Source organism: Homarus americanus, unplaced genomic scaffold (assembly GCF_018991925.1).
Source record: "Homarus americanus isolate GMGI-L3 unplaced genomic scaffold, GMGI_Hamer_2.0 scaffold31037, whole genome shotgun sequence".
In the NCBI taxonomy this organism is placed as follows: Eukaryota; Metazoa; Arthropoda; class Malacostraca; order Decapoda; family Nephropidae; genus Homarus; species Homarus americanus.
The window spans coordinates 3,041,436-3,055,849 of record NW_024722227.1 but is presented as its reverse complement, the minus strand read 5'-3'; the positions used below and the strand labels follow the sequence as shown (position 1 = coordinate 3,055,849).

Genomic DNA, 14,414 nt, shown 5'->3' with positions numbered 1-14,414 from the left:
CACACACACACACCTGTCCCCTACCATAATCACCACTCAAAAACCTGTCTCTTACCACAATCACATGTCCTCTACCTCAACCAACACTCACACACTTGTCCCCTACCATAATCATTCAAACACCTGTCCCTAACAATATTAAGAAACTAATATAAATATTGGTTATGTAATGATAAGAAGACAGACATAATAAATGTACAATATTTTTAACACAGGACTGATACTTTACATCCACTGAGACACTTATTACATGTTAACTAAAAATAACTATCGGTATAAACAGTATTTCGAGATCAAGGTGTGATGAAAGTGAAAGTGGGTCTCAAAGGCATGACTGCCATTTTGGAACAGTGTGGATACAGCACACTGTATACTAAGCCTTCAGTACACAAGGAGGAAGCATGGCCGGTATTGCACTTCCCCAAGTTGTACACTTAGGTATCCATTTACAGCTGGGTGAACTTGGGAGTGCTTGGGAACCGAACCACCGACCCTCGAGCCAGGAGGAGAGCACTGCATCCACTCATAAGCAGCACTCCTTCAGGTATGATAGTACATGTACAAGTTAATTCATTGTTTTGATACAGGAATAATTAACATTCTTTTATATTTTGATCAGCAGTACTTTATTGTTGGGTATTTAGCACCAGTAAAATATTTCTTGCACTTCCAATAGGCTATCAATCTCTTACAGTATGTTATTACTGTACCAATTTACTTTTTGGGGGATGAATCAACACAATGTGATTTATATAAGTTGGTTTATTGATAAAAAGTGTAAGAGTGTACAGGTATTCTCCAGGGAGTATTATTTATAGTTTATCCTATTTTGAGAAAAACAGCGAGAGAAAATTTAACTGGTACGTTACATTAAGAAATTACGGTAAAGAAAAATAAAAATTTTACAAGCGTAGTTATATCCTGAAAATGATGAAGGATTTGAATACCTTTTTTTTATTAAGTTGCTGCTACTGGCATTACAATAATAACTCACTCTCTATGCATTGATATTTATTGATACAATTATCATGCATTTCACAAGATCACAGACAAGGACTAATGTGTCTGTCTTATGAGGAACAAAATGTTGCTTCTTTCTCAAATATCTCCGAAACTAAATATAAATCAACACTTTTATGTCATTTTTCTGACAACAATTTGTAAAAAATTATATTATACAACAAAAGCTATAAAGTGACTTAAGTCCTTCTTGGTAAAACATAAAAACTGAAATATTAGTTTTCAAAAAACTTATTTGTGATGCTACATGGGTGCTCAAAACATATCCCAGTTTATTTACAGGATTCTATGAAGAAAATACCTGACGAATAGAGAAGTTGTTCACTTTTCTTATCAACCAATTGGTTTCAGTCAGCCATTAAAGCACTACTGTGTGAATTAAAATAATGGAGGCCCTTTGTCCTATTGCTGCTTCTTGGATCATCTACAGAATGCAGCATCACTTAGTAGTCTCACTGTTTCTCTACCTACACACAAACATCTAATTGACTTTTTCACTCTATATTATATTTGTTTCCCTTCCTGTACCCTTTGTGTCATTTGCTATTCCCTTCTTTTAACTTCTGAATTACATATTCTTGTTGAGGCAGCTCTAGTCCACGGAACACATTCTTTTCAGCAGAAGTGGTCATGTTTCACTATGTGACAGCCATATCAAGGTGCAGAATTCTTGACAAAACATGTTGGATATTCTTTCAACAGTGTTTAACATCTGAAGTTGACTTAATGTTCCTGGAAGATTCCACATTACGTCAACCATAAAATACTGCAATGCAAGTTCCCACATGTTATAAGGCATCAAAACATGATGAAAATCATTCAAATATACTGAAACTCAATAAGGCAAATCTGTGAATATAAAACTTCGGAAAAAGCATATATGTTATTACACTTAAATATATGATGGACAGAGAACCTAAAATAAAAACTACATTGGATAAAAATAATGTCTGTCAACATATTTGCACAACAATAACTAAATTCTCAAGTTATCATCATCTTTCTTGTCTATAACAGAAGATTCATCTGAGGAGAGGTGTAAGTGCCAATAATGCGAGTTTAAGATATTGGTATTCTGATATTCTCTGATCAATTCTCCATCGAATGGTATACTTACTTATCTGTTTGTAACTAAAAAGCTATGTAGATAAAGCCTGAGAAAAGCCCAAGGAAGCTGATTTCAAGGTGGTTTTTGATGATTTCCACAAGTTAGGTGAATACAGTCTCCAGAATGCCTATCTCCACAAGCAGGTGACAAATGTGGAGGTGAAAAGGAGCTGTGTCAATGAGAATGCGATAGCTATTGGCTAACAATGAGTGAGTGGGTGATTTTCAGATTAGTATCAGCACCACATTCAGCATTACCTGGGTTTTGAAGCCTTAGGCTTTGAAGGGTATATACATGAGTCGCTTGGAACTGGAATCAGTTTATCAGAATGTTAAAACAATTTTTCAAGACCTTGAAAAGATGAATAATTTGATGACAATTAACCCTGAACTATACAATAAGAAACCCTGTAGCCATTTTCTAAAACCAAATATCAATTCGTTAGCAAATCATACATATTCTCACCCTACTCATCTGATTAATTTTTAGTAAACATTACCACAAAGCTGGTGATGATAATATCACCATTTCTTTGTGGATTAAAAGTGGACAATTAAGTTCTGTATGATAGAGGTGATCACTTACCATTCCACCGAGTTGCAAACTAATGCTCTATAAAAATGATAACTCTTACGAAATATTAGTCCTAATCCAGATGTTACCAATAATGAATTATGTTTACACAACATTTAATTTATTTTCTTATGAATAAACTGCCTACTGGTACAGTACCAATTTATCTATCTTATATGATTCTCCTATGTCAACAACTTCTCTATATACACTTTCTTGGTCGTGTGTTTTCATTTTATCTCTTCACAAAATTATATACATTGATGTATTTTACCTTACAGTGCATAATAACTATGTCAATAAAAGTTACAGAAATTTATTTTTTTTTTAGAATATTTACAATATGTTCCACCTCTTACCAGCAAAATTTTGGGGGGATATACAGTACAGTGTAAAAATAACTATAAAGTAATTATCAAAGCATTAAAATAAAGAATAATCCTGATGGAATTCAGTATCAGCATGCATCACTCATAATGCTATTAAACGTTGCGTGGTATAATAGATATCAAATGGTTTTATTTTATTAACAACTTTTACTCAGTGGTGTTCACTTGCTGTACTGCTCCTTCATTAATACAAAATCCCTGTCCATTTGACTGTATAAAAAGCACCACAAAGAAAATACCTCAACAGTGCTCAGTATTTAGCTATGTAATTATAATATAAGAATATTGTCTCCTATAGACCCATTTACCCATGAACTTCATAACTCCACAGATCATGGAGCTTTTCCTTGGTTTTAATCAGCCTCAAATGAATTTCAAACTATTAAGCACTAATGGTATGTTGTTACCAAGACTTTCTTAAAGATTCCAATTCCAAATTAAAGGGGAAAATATGATTCATCATGCATAAAAACAAAGTTCCTTCCTAGTCTATATATTTCTTTTCCAAATAATAAATAACACATACTGTACTTAAACCATGATACAAATTTCACTGAACTTATTTACCATTAGATGATTTAAAAAATATATACTGTACTGTATATAGTATATATATATTTCAAAGAAATATCCAAATAATATTTTCTTTAATTTCTCAACAATAACCTGATAACTAGAATTCCATCATGAAAAGCTTAATGGTGTTAACTAATTTCTTCTATGATATACTTCACAACTTGAACTCACACAAATAAGTGCATTAACAAACCATCAAGACACCACAGAACAAAACTGTTTCATGAAGCAAAAAATTAAATTCAAAATAGAAAATAAGCTTGAGCAAGATTTGCACATGTTGCTATGGCTGGGCCAGCAAATGGAATTCAAACCTACAGTGAGCATGGAGCTTCACTTAGTTCAATAGCTTACTTAGACACTGTTCCAAACTTCATCTACAAGGGTAAAGAGGTTTATTTTATTCCTATAATAATAATAAGATGCAGACCACTAAAAAGAAAAATCTAAGCAACTGGAAAGATAATCAAATAAGCATGTAATATTCAGTTTGTATGGAGTAAATAAATATTCTACTGAATATGCATAAACAATGAAATAAAATTTGGCTAAGGAATGCCAAAATATTGTGTAGAGGTTGCGTATCCCTTATCCGAAATTCTTAAGTCCAAATACCCTGAAATCCGAAAGTCTATTTCATTAAATTTATGGTAGATAATACACTGAATACGGCATATATCATAATTTTCATGAGAGTAAGTATGTATGTGTAATGAATAAAGGTAAGACACAGGCTGCTTAGCACATCAGAGTCAGGTGTCATGGCAATGCCAAACAGCTGGCAGTGATTACTTACCTTTCTGGGTCTTTAGTGTACATCTTATCATATATTTTATACCCAAAATGATTAAATTATATTTCATAAAACTACCTGCAGAATATATGTATCTATATACTGTATATGAAACATAAATGAATTTTGTGCATAGACTTGGGCCTCATCCCTGCTGGGTGAGCTACTGCATTATACCCGGTACAGGTTCTGTATACAGGATATAGGTAATCCAAAATACGAGATCCTTAAGGCCCCAAGCATTTTGGATAAAGGATACCCAACCTGTATATATACAAGCATGTTAAACCAATGTTCAAGAACCCAACATTTCATATAAAATGTTATCAATATTTATACTGAACCTAAATCTTGCGACATTCTTTTCTTAAGCTTGTGTTATTTAGATTTAATGTTGAACACATATGATACAGCTTTAGGAAACATCAAAACTAACTTGACATCTTGCCTAAAACCAAATAAAAATTCTTGCACACCAATATAGTAGATGTTAAAATTCAAATTTACAGAATGAAATCACCAAATGAAGATGTAAAGCAACAGGTAAGATAAATGGAGAGAAATAATGAGAAGAATCTTCTACACAGTACAATAAAGTTTAAATGTTAGAAAGGGTTGAAATCTCCTCAGCGCAAGTGGTCTGGTCGCTGATATGTTTGGTTGGCTAGACTCTGGTGTATTGGTGGCTGGAAACAGCGAACATGTTCCACAGGCAGATTATCAGGGTCACTTGTTTTCAAATATTTATTGAGGACTGCAAAAATCTGCGAGTTGAGTACTTGGAACCGTCTGATGCGATCGCACATCCTTTTCAGTTGCTGCAGAGGGAGAAGAGAAGTAATAAATATTAGTGAATTCACAAAAATGTTAACTACTCAATATCCTTTATCCATCTCTAGCTATACAGGATGGACTAGTCTGCACATTTAACCTCACAAAAAATAATAAAATCTACTGCCAGTGAGATTCATCTCTGCTCACACAGTAGTTCTATTTTCAAAGAATTACTCAGCACTAGGCAAGGTTTCTTGCTATTCTTCTCATATACAATGGAGACATGTTTTTAACAAATTGGGTTACTGACTCAATCTATTTCTTACATTATTTACCTCTGTTTCTTACCTTCAAATACATTATTGCACATTTGCATTATTACTACTAAATATTTGTTCCACATGTCCATACCATCTTACTATTCTTTTATCCATGTATCTATGAATGGCATTCTTCATATATTGTATGCATAGTATTGGCACCAGATAAAAGCCAAATTTCATCTGGCTAAAACATGGTCAATCAGTAAAGAATCACTTAACTACATGACCTGTAGCATAAAAGCAATTACAGGTAGATGGAACAGGACAGCATGACCACATCTCATCCATGGGTAAAGTATTCAATCCCAATTAATCCTCCTGAGGATAGGAAATTTAATCTGAGCATACGTTACCACACTACATGGGTGAAGTAACACATGTTTGGGTTACCACACTTGAGATGGGTTACTTCCTCATCCTGGCTAGTTATCTTACTGCTGGAGTTGTCCTAAACTTCCAACTCCTACTTGATCAAACCCAACTGTTGATTTACAAAGATTTCATTCTCACTGCCTCTTCCACTCATCCTTCTTATCAAGATAGTAAAATCAAGGGCCCTGCTGACTTTGACAGGATGAATAACAGATAACAGAAATCAAATTCTAGGAATTTTCCAGATTTTCCAGGCCATTTTTCATTATTTTCCAGGCAAGTATTAAGGCATTTAGACAATTATGGTGTGAACTAAACAAAAAAAATTATTTTTTTTATTGGTCCCCTGAAAGGAACCATATTTCAATCCTGTGCAGGAAACATAACACACAAACCAAAGAACATAGTGATAATTGTTAATGAAAACAGTAGTGAAACTATGGGTATATATCTATATTCTGTCATCTAATTCTGATAAAAGTTTTATCAGTGTTGATTATTTTCCTGTGTATTTCTCAAAAATCATCCTCAGAATGAACTTTTTCCAGGCATACAACCAAATTCCAGGCATTTTCCAGGTTTTTCAGGCAGCTATTTACCCTTTTTGAGGACCTTGAGTTGAGAAAATATCACTCAACTTCCTTCTCTTCCTCCTCACATAAAATGTAGCCAATATGGGATTGGAATTTACTGTACTTGTAAGCAACTGTGATTTCTTACTTACCTCTTTTGAAGGACCAGAGTTGCTACTCGGTAAAGGGCTAATCTCTGGATTATTGACCCAACTGTCATATTTTAGGGCTTATTTAGGCTCCTAAGCCTGAGTATACAACAAGCATAGTATTCCTTCTAGACAGGCTAAGGTTATAGAAACAAATATTACAAACAACATCTTAGCCAAATTACATGGAGCTAAGCTACACCAAAACGAAGAAAAGATAAACTACTTACAATTCCCTTGATTGGTTCATCCTTGCCATCTACTTTCTGCACACGAAGGATGTGGTAGCAAAAATCAAGAGCCTCAAATCTTCGTTGTTGACTCAAAAGAACAATCATGCAGCAGCCAGCCCAGTTCAGACCCTCACCAAATAGTTGCCTGTATAAATACAAGTGTAATAGCACACAAAACAATACCCAACATCATTAAGCTTAATTAAACAAATTATGGATATAAACATATTTTGCAGGACTTCAGGTAACAATACAGTATACAGAAATGCACATTATGTTTCATTAGTTTTTCCCACTCATGCCTCTGTCTTTTCCTAAATCCTTCTTTTTTTCCTGTTTGTGTACCAATGATGAGGCAACCTTAAACTTTTGTAAAATTTCTCTTGTCACAGTTCTCTAACCCAACCAGAGTGGAGAATCCCCCACAACTGCAACTGGCTGAAAAGGACCAAGAACTTAACCCAATCGAATTCAAGTGGTGAACAACCCAGAGGACCAAAGCAGATTGAAACTGTTCTAGTGTAAAATGAAGAGTTCCCTTTTATATAACTAATAAATCATAAATCAAATAAACGTAGTAGCTCCCCAAGACAGGAGTAGCAAACTAGCTACGCATTTATCAAACTGTTATTGAAATGAGCCCAGGTTTATTTTGTACCATTGAGAACAATGTAAAAGACTGTAATGAAACTTTTATTTAACCTCCTGGGTGTTATCTGAGAGGAGCCTTGTGTTGGTCTTACATGCTGAATAGATGTGTGTTTTGGTGGATGATGTAGTCAAGATTATGAGAAAAGGGGAGAGCCCACACTACTCTCACTAACAACTCAACAGAGAGGACCAGTTATCAGGACCCCTGAAGGGTCCTTCCACAATTGTTGTTCAAATGCAAAACAGCACACACTGTTTCCTAGGAGAAAATACAGTGTAATGTACAGGCCTTATCAATCCAAAGATGTGAATTACATTGATTCTCCTCATAAACAAGCTTGGTAAATGTAACACCACCTGAACCATAAGAATTGTTGAAATAACACTCATCCTGCAATGTTACCTTGCCAATAAACATGCTAGAGTCTGGCCAGCATAAAATATCCATTGAAAATAACAGAATAGACCACAGTCCAGTCACTTTGATTGGTTACCCACAGCACAGAGTGAGATGAATCCTGACGTATATAAACAATTCCAAATGATGTAAGAGTACAAAAAAATTCATTTTTACTGTAAAAATTCCAGTAACTGTGTGGCTGAGTTCAATCTCATTGCCAATGAGGATGTACAGTACTTATTTCTAAATACTGTAGATGAACAGTCAGTCTGACATGACTTTCCTTGGGGAGGTTAAAGTTCAAGAGCTTAGAAAGTTAGGCAAGATGCAATATGCTCCTTCTCGGAAACAGGGCAAGCAAGAAGACATCTGCATAGCTCTGAACAATGGCCATAACTGAATGGATTGATGATATGATGATAAGAATTTTAAAATAGCCAACCTGTCCAAGTGGTAGGTGAGGTGTGCACATGCTAGTGTGACATCACAACTTGTTAGTCTCCAACCTTAAGCATTATGGTTTATTTAATGCCCCTTTTCAATGGCTATGGTTGCAACAGGTGGGAAAGTACAGTATATTCAACTGGTTCGTTTCAACATCTCATGTCAAAGGTTTATAAGTTTTTCTAACCCACTGTCCTAGTGGGTAATACACAAGATGCTTAATGAAAGGACCTAGACCATAAACACGAAATATCAATTTTATATCCACATGAAGTTTTAACTTAATTAACATGACATGTTTAAGCTATTTCAATCCTGAAAGAAGTTCATACATAACCTTTATATTCTATATCAATAAAGTATTAAAAATAAATAATTAAATATACTGCTGAATACTTATAGAATTCTTTTATCTTCATCCTAAATATTTTAAAAAACATGTGGGCAACTAAATAAAAACATACTCCAATCACTTCTGTCACTGTAAAATGCTCACAGCAATATTTAAAATTTATGTACAGCACACAAAATTTCCTCCTTACTCGACAGTGAAGTTGTTAGTTCCAACAGGAATACACATGACAAACTGGAGAGCAGACCACAACCGATGGAACTCTGTACATTCATCCACGTTCATTACACCATTAGCAGGAGGGGATCCATGCCATATAGGATCTTCCAAGAAAGCTTGAATTCTAGTTAGAATAACCTGGAAGTATAATAAAATTAAACAAATTTCTTCAATGAAATTTAAAAAAAAAAATCCATTTTAATTGTCCTTCAGCTATTTTCCTGAGAACTAGACTGTTATGTATCAAGAACAAACACACATTAGAAAGGTCTGATAGTCAAATTCCAATACTGTATCTAATTCTAAAAGTCTAGCCTTGCATTTAGGCATACCTGTACTCAACAGAATTTACTGTCCTTACCTCAAAAATAGAGAGGCCACAGCATAACCTCTCTCTCGTCAACAAATCTCCCTCTCTGGCAATCATTGCTTGCTGCAACACAAAGTAATCACACATTAAGAAAAAAATAGCAGCATATATAAATGCATTTTTGCTATTCTCAAGTTATATTTGGGAAGACAATACTGGAGACCACACATTTTTTTATCATTTGAAAGAAAGAAATGGAATAGGATATGACAGCAGAGAAACACATGGATATCACAATTAAAAATGAAGGATGGGATATACAGTATTATGGGAAAAGATGAAGTAAAGTGGAGAAAGGGAAAATATTTTGAGCATTTCCTTGTTGTCATAATTTTTTTATCGTGGTAATTCAACACATTCTGGATGTCTTCATATATATGAGAATGGTACTTTGATTGATTGATTGGTCTCACTTAAATAGGTAAAACAATTATATTTACGAAAAACAAATTATTCAAATACAGAGCTGAAAATGTTGGTTATTACATAATAACATTTTTCACTCTCACTCACTCACCTTTGCAGTTCCAAGTCTTTCAATGTTGGCCACAATCTGAAGAGGAGCATATTTGGCTTCTAGTCGCTTTTGTTTGGTTTCTGGTTTCTCCCCCTCTGTAAAGTAGTGTTAAGTAAACCAACTTTCACATACAATTTTATATTTATCAATAGGTGCAGGTTAAAGAAAAAAGTTTGAATCTATAGGTGCCTGTAGGTGTCCATGACATTCAACACACTGTTTCCACACGACAAAGCCATCTTATAAAGATCCAAGGCACAGTAGCAGAAGCTAAAAATGTAGATGCGTTTCCAACCACACCTGGATCTCTCAATTTCCAGAGAGAAAAGGTTCTTTCATTTGGATGTTGCCATTCAAGGCAAGAAAGACCAAACAAGTTTTATATAGTCACTCTTCAGACCATTTTCTGTCTATCTTGATTATAGAAAATGGGATGTCCTTATCAGCTTCTGGACAGAGCCTTAGCTCTTAGCTATAGCTGCTCCCAGACCACACCAGAGAGAGGTGGGCAGGAAAACTGAATTGTTCAACTGCTTTTGAAAGTAAAAAGATATTTCAGAATCAATCCCTCAATTATGGTCTACAACTCACAAACAACCCTATGATACAGAAGGTAGATGAATCTCAGGAGGAACTGGAAGTTGAGTTGGTGGTTAAAAAAGAAGATAAAAAGGATACTATAGTAATGGTTAACAACAATTAGGAAGTTAATCAACTCCTAGTTACTTCCTTTCTCTACTTGTGACTGGAAAGAAAAAGAAGCCTTTTTTCAATATCAGGGAAAAACATTCCTTGAAGTTTGAAACATAAAGAAGCTCCTTTACATGATTTCCAAGCCCTGTTATTTATTTCTGAGATAAACGTTCAAAATGACTTAATCTTATCCATGATTCAAAGTGATCACATCACTTAGTACTAATATGGCATCCCCTTTAGTATAAAACTCTTTGTTGGTATTTCAGTGTTTTTAGGATCAAACTTCGCTTTCATTTCTTGATTACTAAGAGAATTGTGAGATTATCTAAGGCTTTAAAGGTATTTTCTGAGAACTTTCTTATTAAATAACTTTTAAGAATTCTTTAAAATATTTCATCTATTCTAATTGCAATACAGGTTGGACCCCGCTAATCCAGGACTTGATAGTCAGGCAGCTTTGATGGTACGGGATGCATATAGTGAATACTTAATTTTATGGGAAAAATTAGGATATGTTCCACAACTACTAAAAGTCAACAGAAATGCTATAAAAGTTGTGGAAAAATCATTACAAGTATCACAACCTGTACTCAAATGTACTAAGTTAATTACTAAAAATTTTATGTCTAGTGCAAACTATGGAATGCTAATACTCAAATTAATCACCACCATGCAAGAATTCCAGCAATACAAGTTATATTCTGCGAAGTTAAGTCAGTGACATTTTATAAGCAAAAAACTTAAACTACCTGTCTTTTATAAACCCGAGTCCCTCTTGACCCCTTAACTGATAACTACGCACCACCCTGGCTCCTGGCTGTCAACACCCCACCTCCCCCTCCTCCCAGCCCACAGGGGAAGCAGATGGCAGTGGGTGATAATGATTAATGGGATGAAGGTAGTTTTAGGCTTATAGTTTTTATCTTACAAAATGTCACAGACTAAACTTAGCAGAATATAACTTGCACTGTGATTAATTTGAGTATAAACACCTCATAGTTTGCACAAGAGATAAATTTTTTAGTCTTTTAGCTAAGTACATTTGAGTACAGATATGTTGCTCAAAATTATGTTTTTTTTTTTCACAGGGAAAGGTCTGTATAACTAACCCCAGTGGTCAGAATTTTATGATGTTGAATGTTACAGAGTATTTCAAATAAACTCTTTGTTTAGTTCTGTACATACTGTATATGCAAATGCCCCTACAGTGAATGGCATAAAGGAAGGGTCCAGTGTACAGTACACTTGTACCATAGCACTAACACTTTGTCATAAAGAGGTCCAGTAAGTCTGGGCTAGATTTATGCTGATGTAAGTTGCATTGGTACCAGTAATAGTACACTTTATGCATTATTTTGCCTTTCTTTAACCTCGGCTTCGATGGTTTGGAATTTTCATTAATCTGGAACCGGTCTGGTCCCAAACTTCCCGGATTAGCGAGATCCAACTTGTACAATGTCAGCTCACTCTCTTTCACAATAAAAGTGCGTTATTGAGAAGTTAAGCTAGCACTTATGAATTTAACTGATCAGGGGATTTCAGTGAGTATAAAGACTGATTCATTACCCACCTCAAAAAAAAAATGAACAGTAGACCCTTGCCATTCATGATTTCGACAATTCACAGTAAGCAGATGGTAGCTATGATGGCTAGCTTGCAAGCCTTTTCCCGCAGCACGAGTCACTCCATGCAGCATCTCGTGTTGTACTCTCAAAACATCAGTGTTTCTGTGTGAAATGGCCCCTAAGAGACTGCCTAGTGTCAGTGCTAATGATGCTAGTGGAGTGAAATGTAAAAGGCAGAAGTCAGTGATGACCCTGACAAAGAAAGTTTTGTCACTAGACAAGTTAAGAGAGGGGATGAGTGCTGCCACGGCTGGTCGGTTGTTTGGTACTGTATAAGTATACAGTAGTGCACTAAGGTAGTATAAGTTGCTATTCACAGTTTTGCCTATTCATGCCATTTCTTGGAACCTATCCCTCACGAATGGTAAGGGTCTACTGTACTCACCAAAAATCCTTGATTACAGCTCATATTGATTCTTTATATCTTCAGAAAAAAATTAAAAGAAAATATTTCATAAATTCTTGTCTTCAAGGTTTTTCACAATGACTGCTTAGAACTCACCTTTGCAAAATGGCCTGGGCAAAATATTTTGGAAGGGTGCTGCCTGAAGAAGATCACATACTTCCTCCAGTGTCAATGATTGTTCTATTAACAGACAGAAGAGCAGTGCATTGCCCAATTCCCGAAAATGGTGGAAAAGGTCAGCTCTTGCATCTGGGTACTGTACAATATCGTTGAGCTGTGCATGGTAGTAACCCAAGACACCTGTAGGAATAAGTTTCTTTGAAAAATGTTGTTTCATGGGATGACAACTTCAGTGATGTAAATAACATAAAAAAATTCAAAGACAAACCTCCATAATTAAAATCCTCAAAATAATATTATAATTTAGGTGAATCTTCATCTTAATGCCTGTACTGTATCAACCTCATGCCCTTTATACTATTGACTGTGTTCTTGTTTTAATAGCAAAATATCAATCACAGTTAAACATATTTTCATTAACTTAGTGCATACATCAAAAGTTTCTAGTGAATATAGATAACTATTATGTAAGAGATAAGTACAGTACACAGTTTACTAACACTCATACCCACTGTTACACTCAGTCATTCACCACAGAATTTTCCTGGGACTCCAAACCTGTGACTGTGCCTTAAAATCTTTCATCTCTTAACCCGTTTACGTCATTAACAACACCTTTTGCGACAAATGCAAATCAAGAAGACCACACTGAAGTTTTATGCTCTAATAAAAGATACATCAAAACAAGGTACCTATCATTTAACACTAATAAAAAACTTGTTACACAAAAACATGCCTGCAAAGCCTGACATGAACACTGTCCCAACATAAATAGCAAATACAACAAGTGTTGACAGTAGGTTGATGTCAGGAGAAATACTAGTTAGAGAGTGAAGTCTCTATTTATACCTACAAGGAGTCCAAGATGAAAGTGAACTAGCTTCTAGATTAATATCTAGTATACCTGTTGACTCACTTAATTTTGAAGCATAGCCAGACCAGGGTTGGAGCTGAAGCCTTATCAGCTAAACAAGAAACTATAAAGCAGCTATTGACATTGGCCTAAAAGAACAATGCAATCTTACATTAGAACCAAATTCCATGAACAAGGTAGATTCTTGCAGGGTATATCTCAAAAAACCTATAATCATAAAAAACTATACTGTACCTGGAGATCCATAGTCATATCTGGGAAGCTTGCACTGCTTTGGCATAGCTTGAAGAAGTGTTTTAGTGAACTGAAGAATATTCCCCTGAATGAGAGAATGAATGATCTCAAGCAGCTCCTGCATCACAACAGCAATGCCCTGGTATCCTAAAACACGCACAATAGACCGCAAGTGTGGTGGCCCAAGGAAACCTGTAAATATCATGAATAAAATAAATATATTACTTAAATTCAACTAACCAAAAAAATCATTATAATATATGTGTACATAGGACAAAAACAAAATTTGTACCATGACAGGAGAAAAGTTCACTTATAAACAATCATGAGATCACAAATATGTCTTCTGGTAAAAGTCATCATGGCTCTGATCCATGAAGGAAATACATGTACTACTACAGATGAAGTTCTACGCTTTAAGTGCTTTGCAGCTCTCAGGGATTTAACACATTTTTTTTTATTTCATTTTACTTTAAATAAACAAGTGATAGAGAGTATTCCAGAGAAAGGATCTTACCAGAGTACTGTGAGTATATAGTAGTGTAGGCAACATTTAGTGCTTTGCTTCCCCACACCATGTAGGGAGCAACATTTGGGGGTTTATCTCTTTGTACAGCCTGAGCA

At 35.0% G+C, this 14,414-nt stretch overlaps 1 protein-coding gene across 5 annotated transcripts in view; it reads right to left on the bottom strand.

Annotated features, from left to right (window-relative positions):
* Positions 1–747: 747 nt before the first annotated feature.
* LOC121862292 (cytoplasmic FMR1-interacting protein-like) overlaps positions 748–14,414 on the bottom strand; it is a 102,180-nt gene continuing 88,513 nt past the window's right edge. For all 5 annotated transcript variants that reach the window (XM_042360425.1, XM_042360424.1, XM_042360426.1 and 2 more), the window contains 8 exons: positions 14,308–14,414; positions 13,791–13,982; positions 12,659–12,862; positions 9,836–9,930; positions 9,310–9,381; positions 8,920–9,086; positions 6,880–7,027; positions 748–5,277 (listed from right to left, as the gene is read on the bottom strand). The exon at positions 14,308–14,414 is cut by the window's right edge and continues 27 nt beyond it. In XM_042360425.1, the coding sequence (XP_042216359.1) occupies positions 5,086–5,277; positions 6,880–7,027; positions 8,920–9,086; positions 9,310–9,381; positions 9,836–9,930; positions 12,659–12,862; positions 13,791–13,982; positions 14,308–14,414 (1,177 nt within the window). In that variant the 3' untranslated portion in view covers positions 748–5,085. The remainder of the gene's footprint in view (positions 5,278–6,879; positions 7,028–8,919; positions 9,087–9,309; positions 9,382–9,835; positions 9,931–12,658; positions 12,863–13,790; positions 13,983–14,307) is intronic.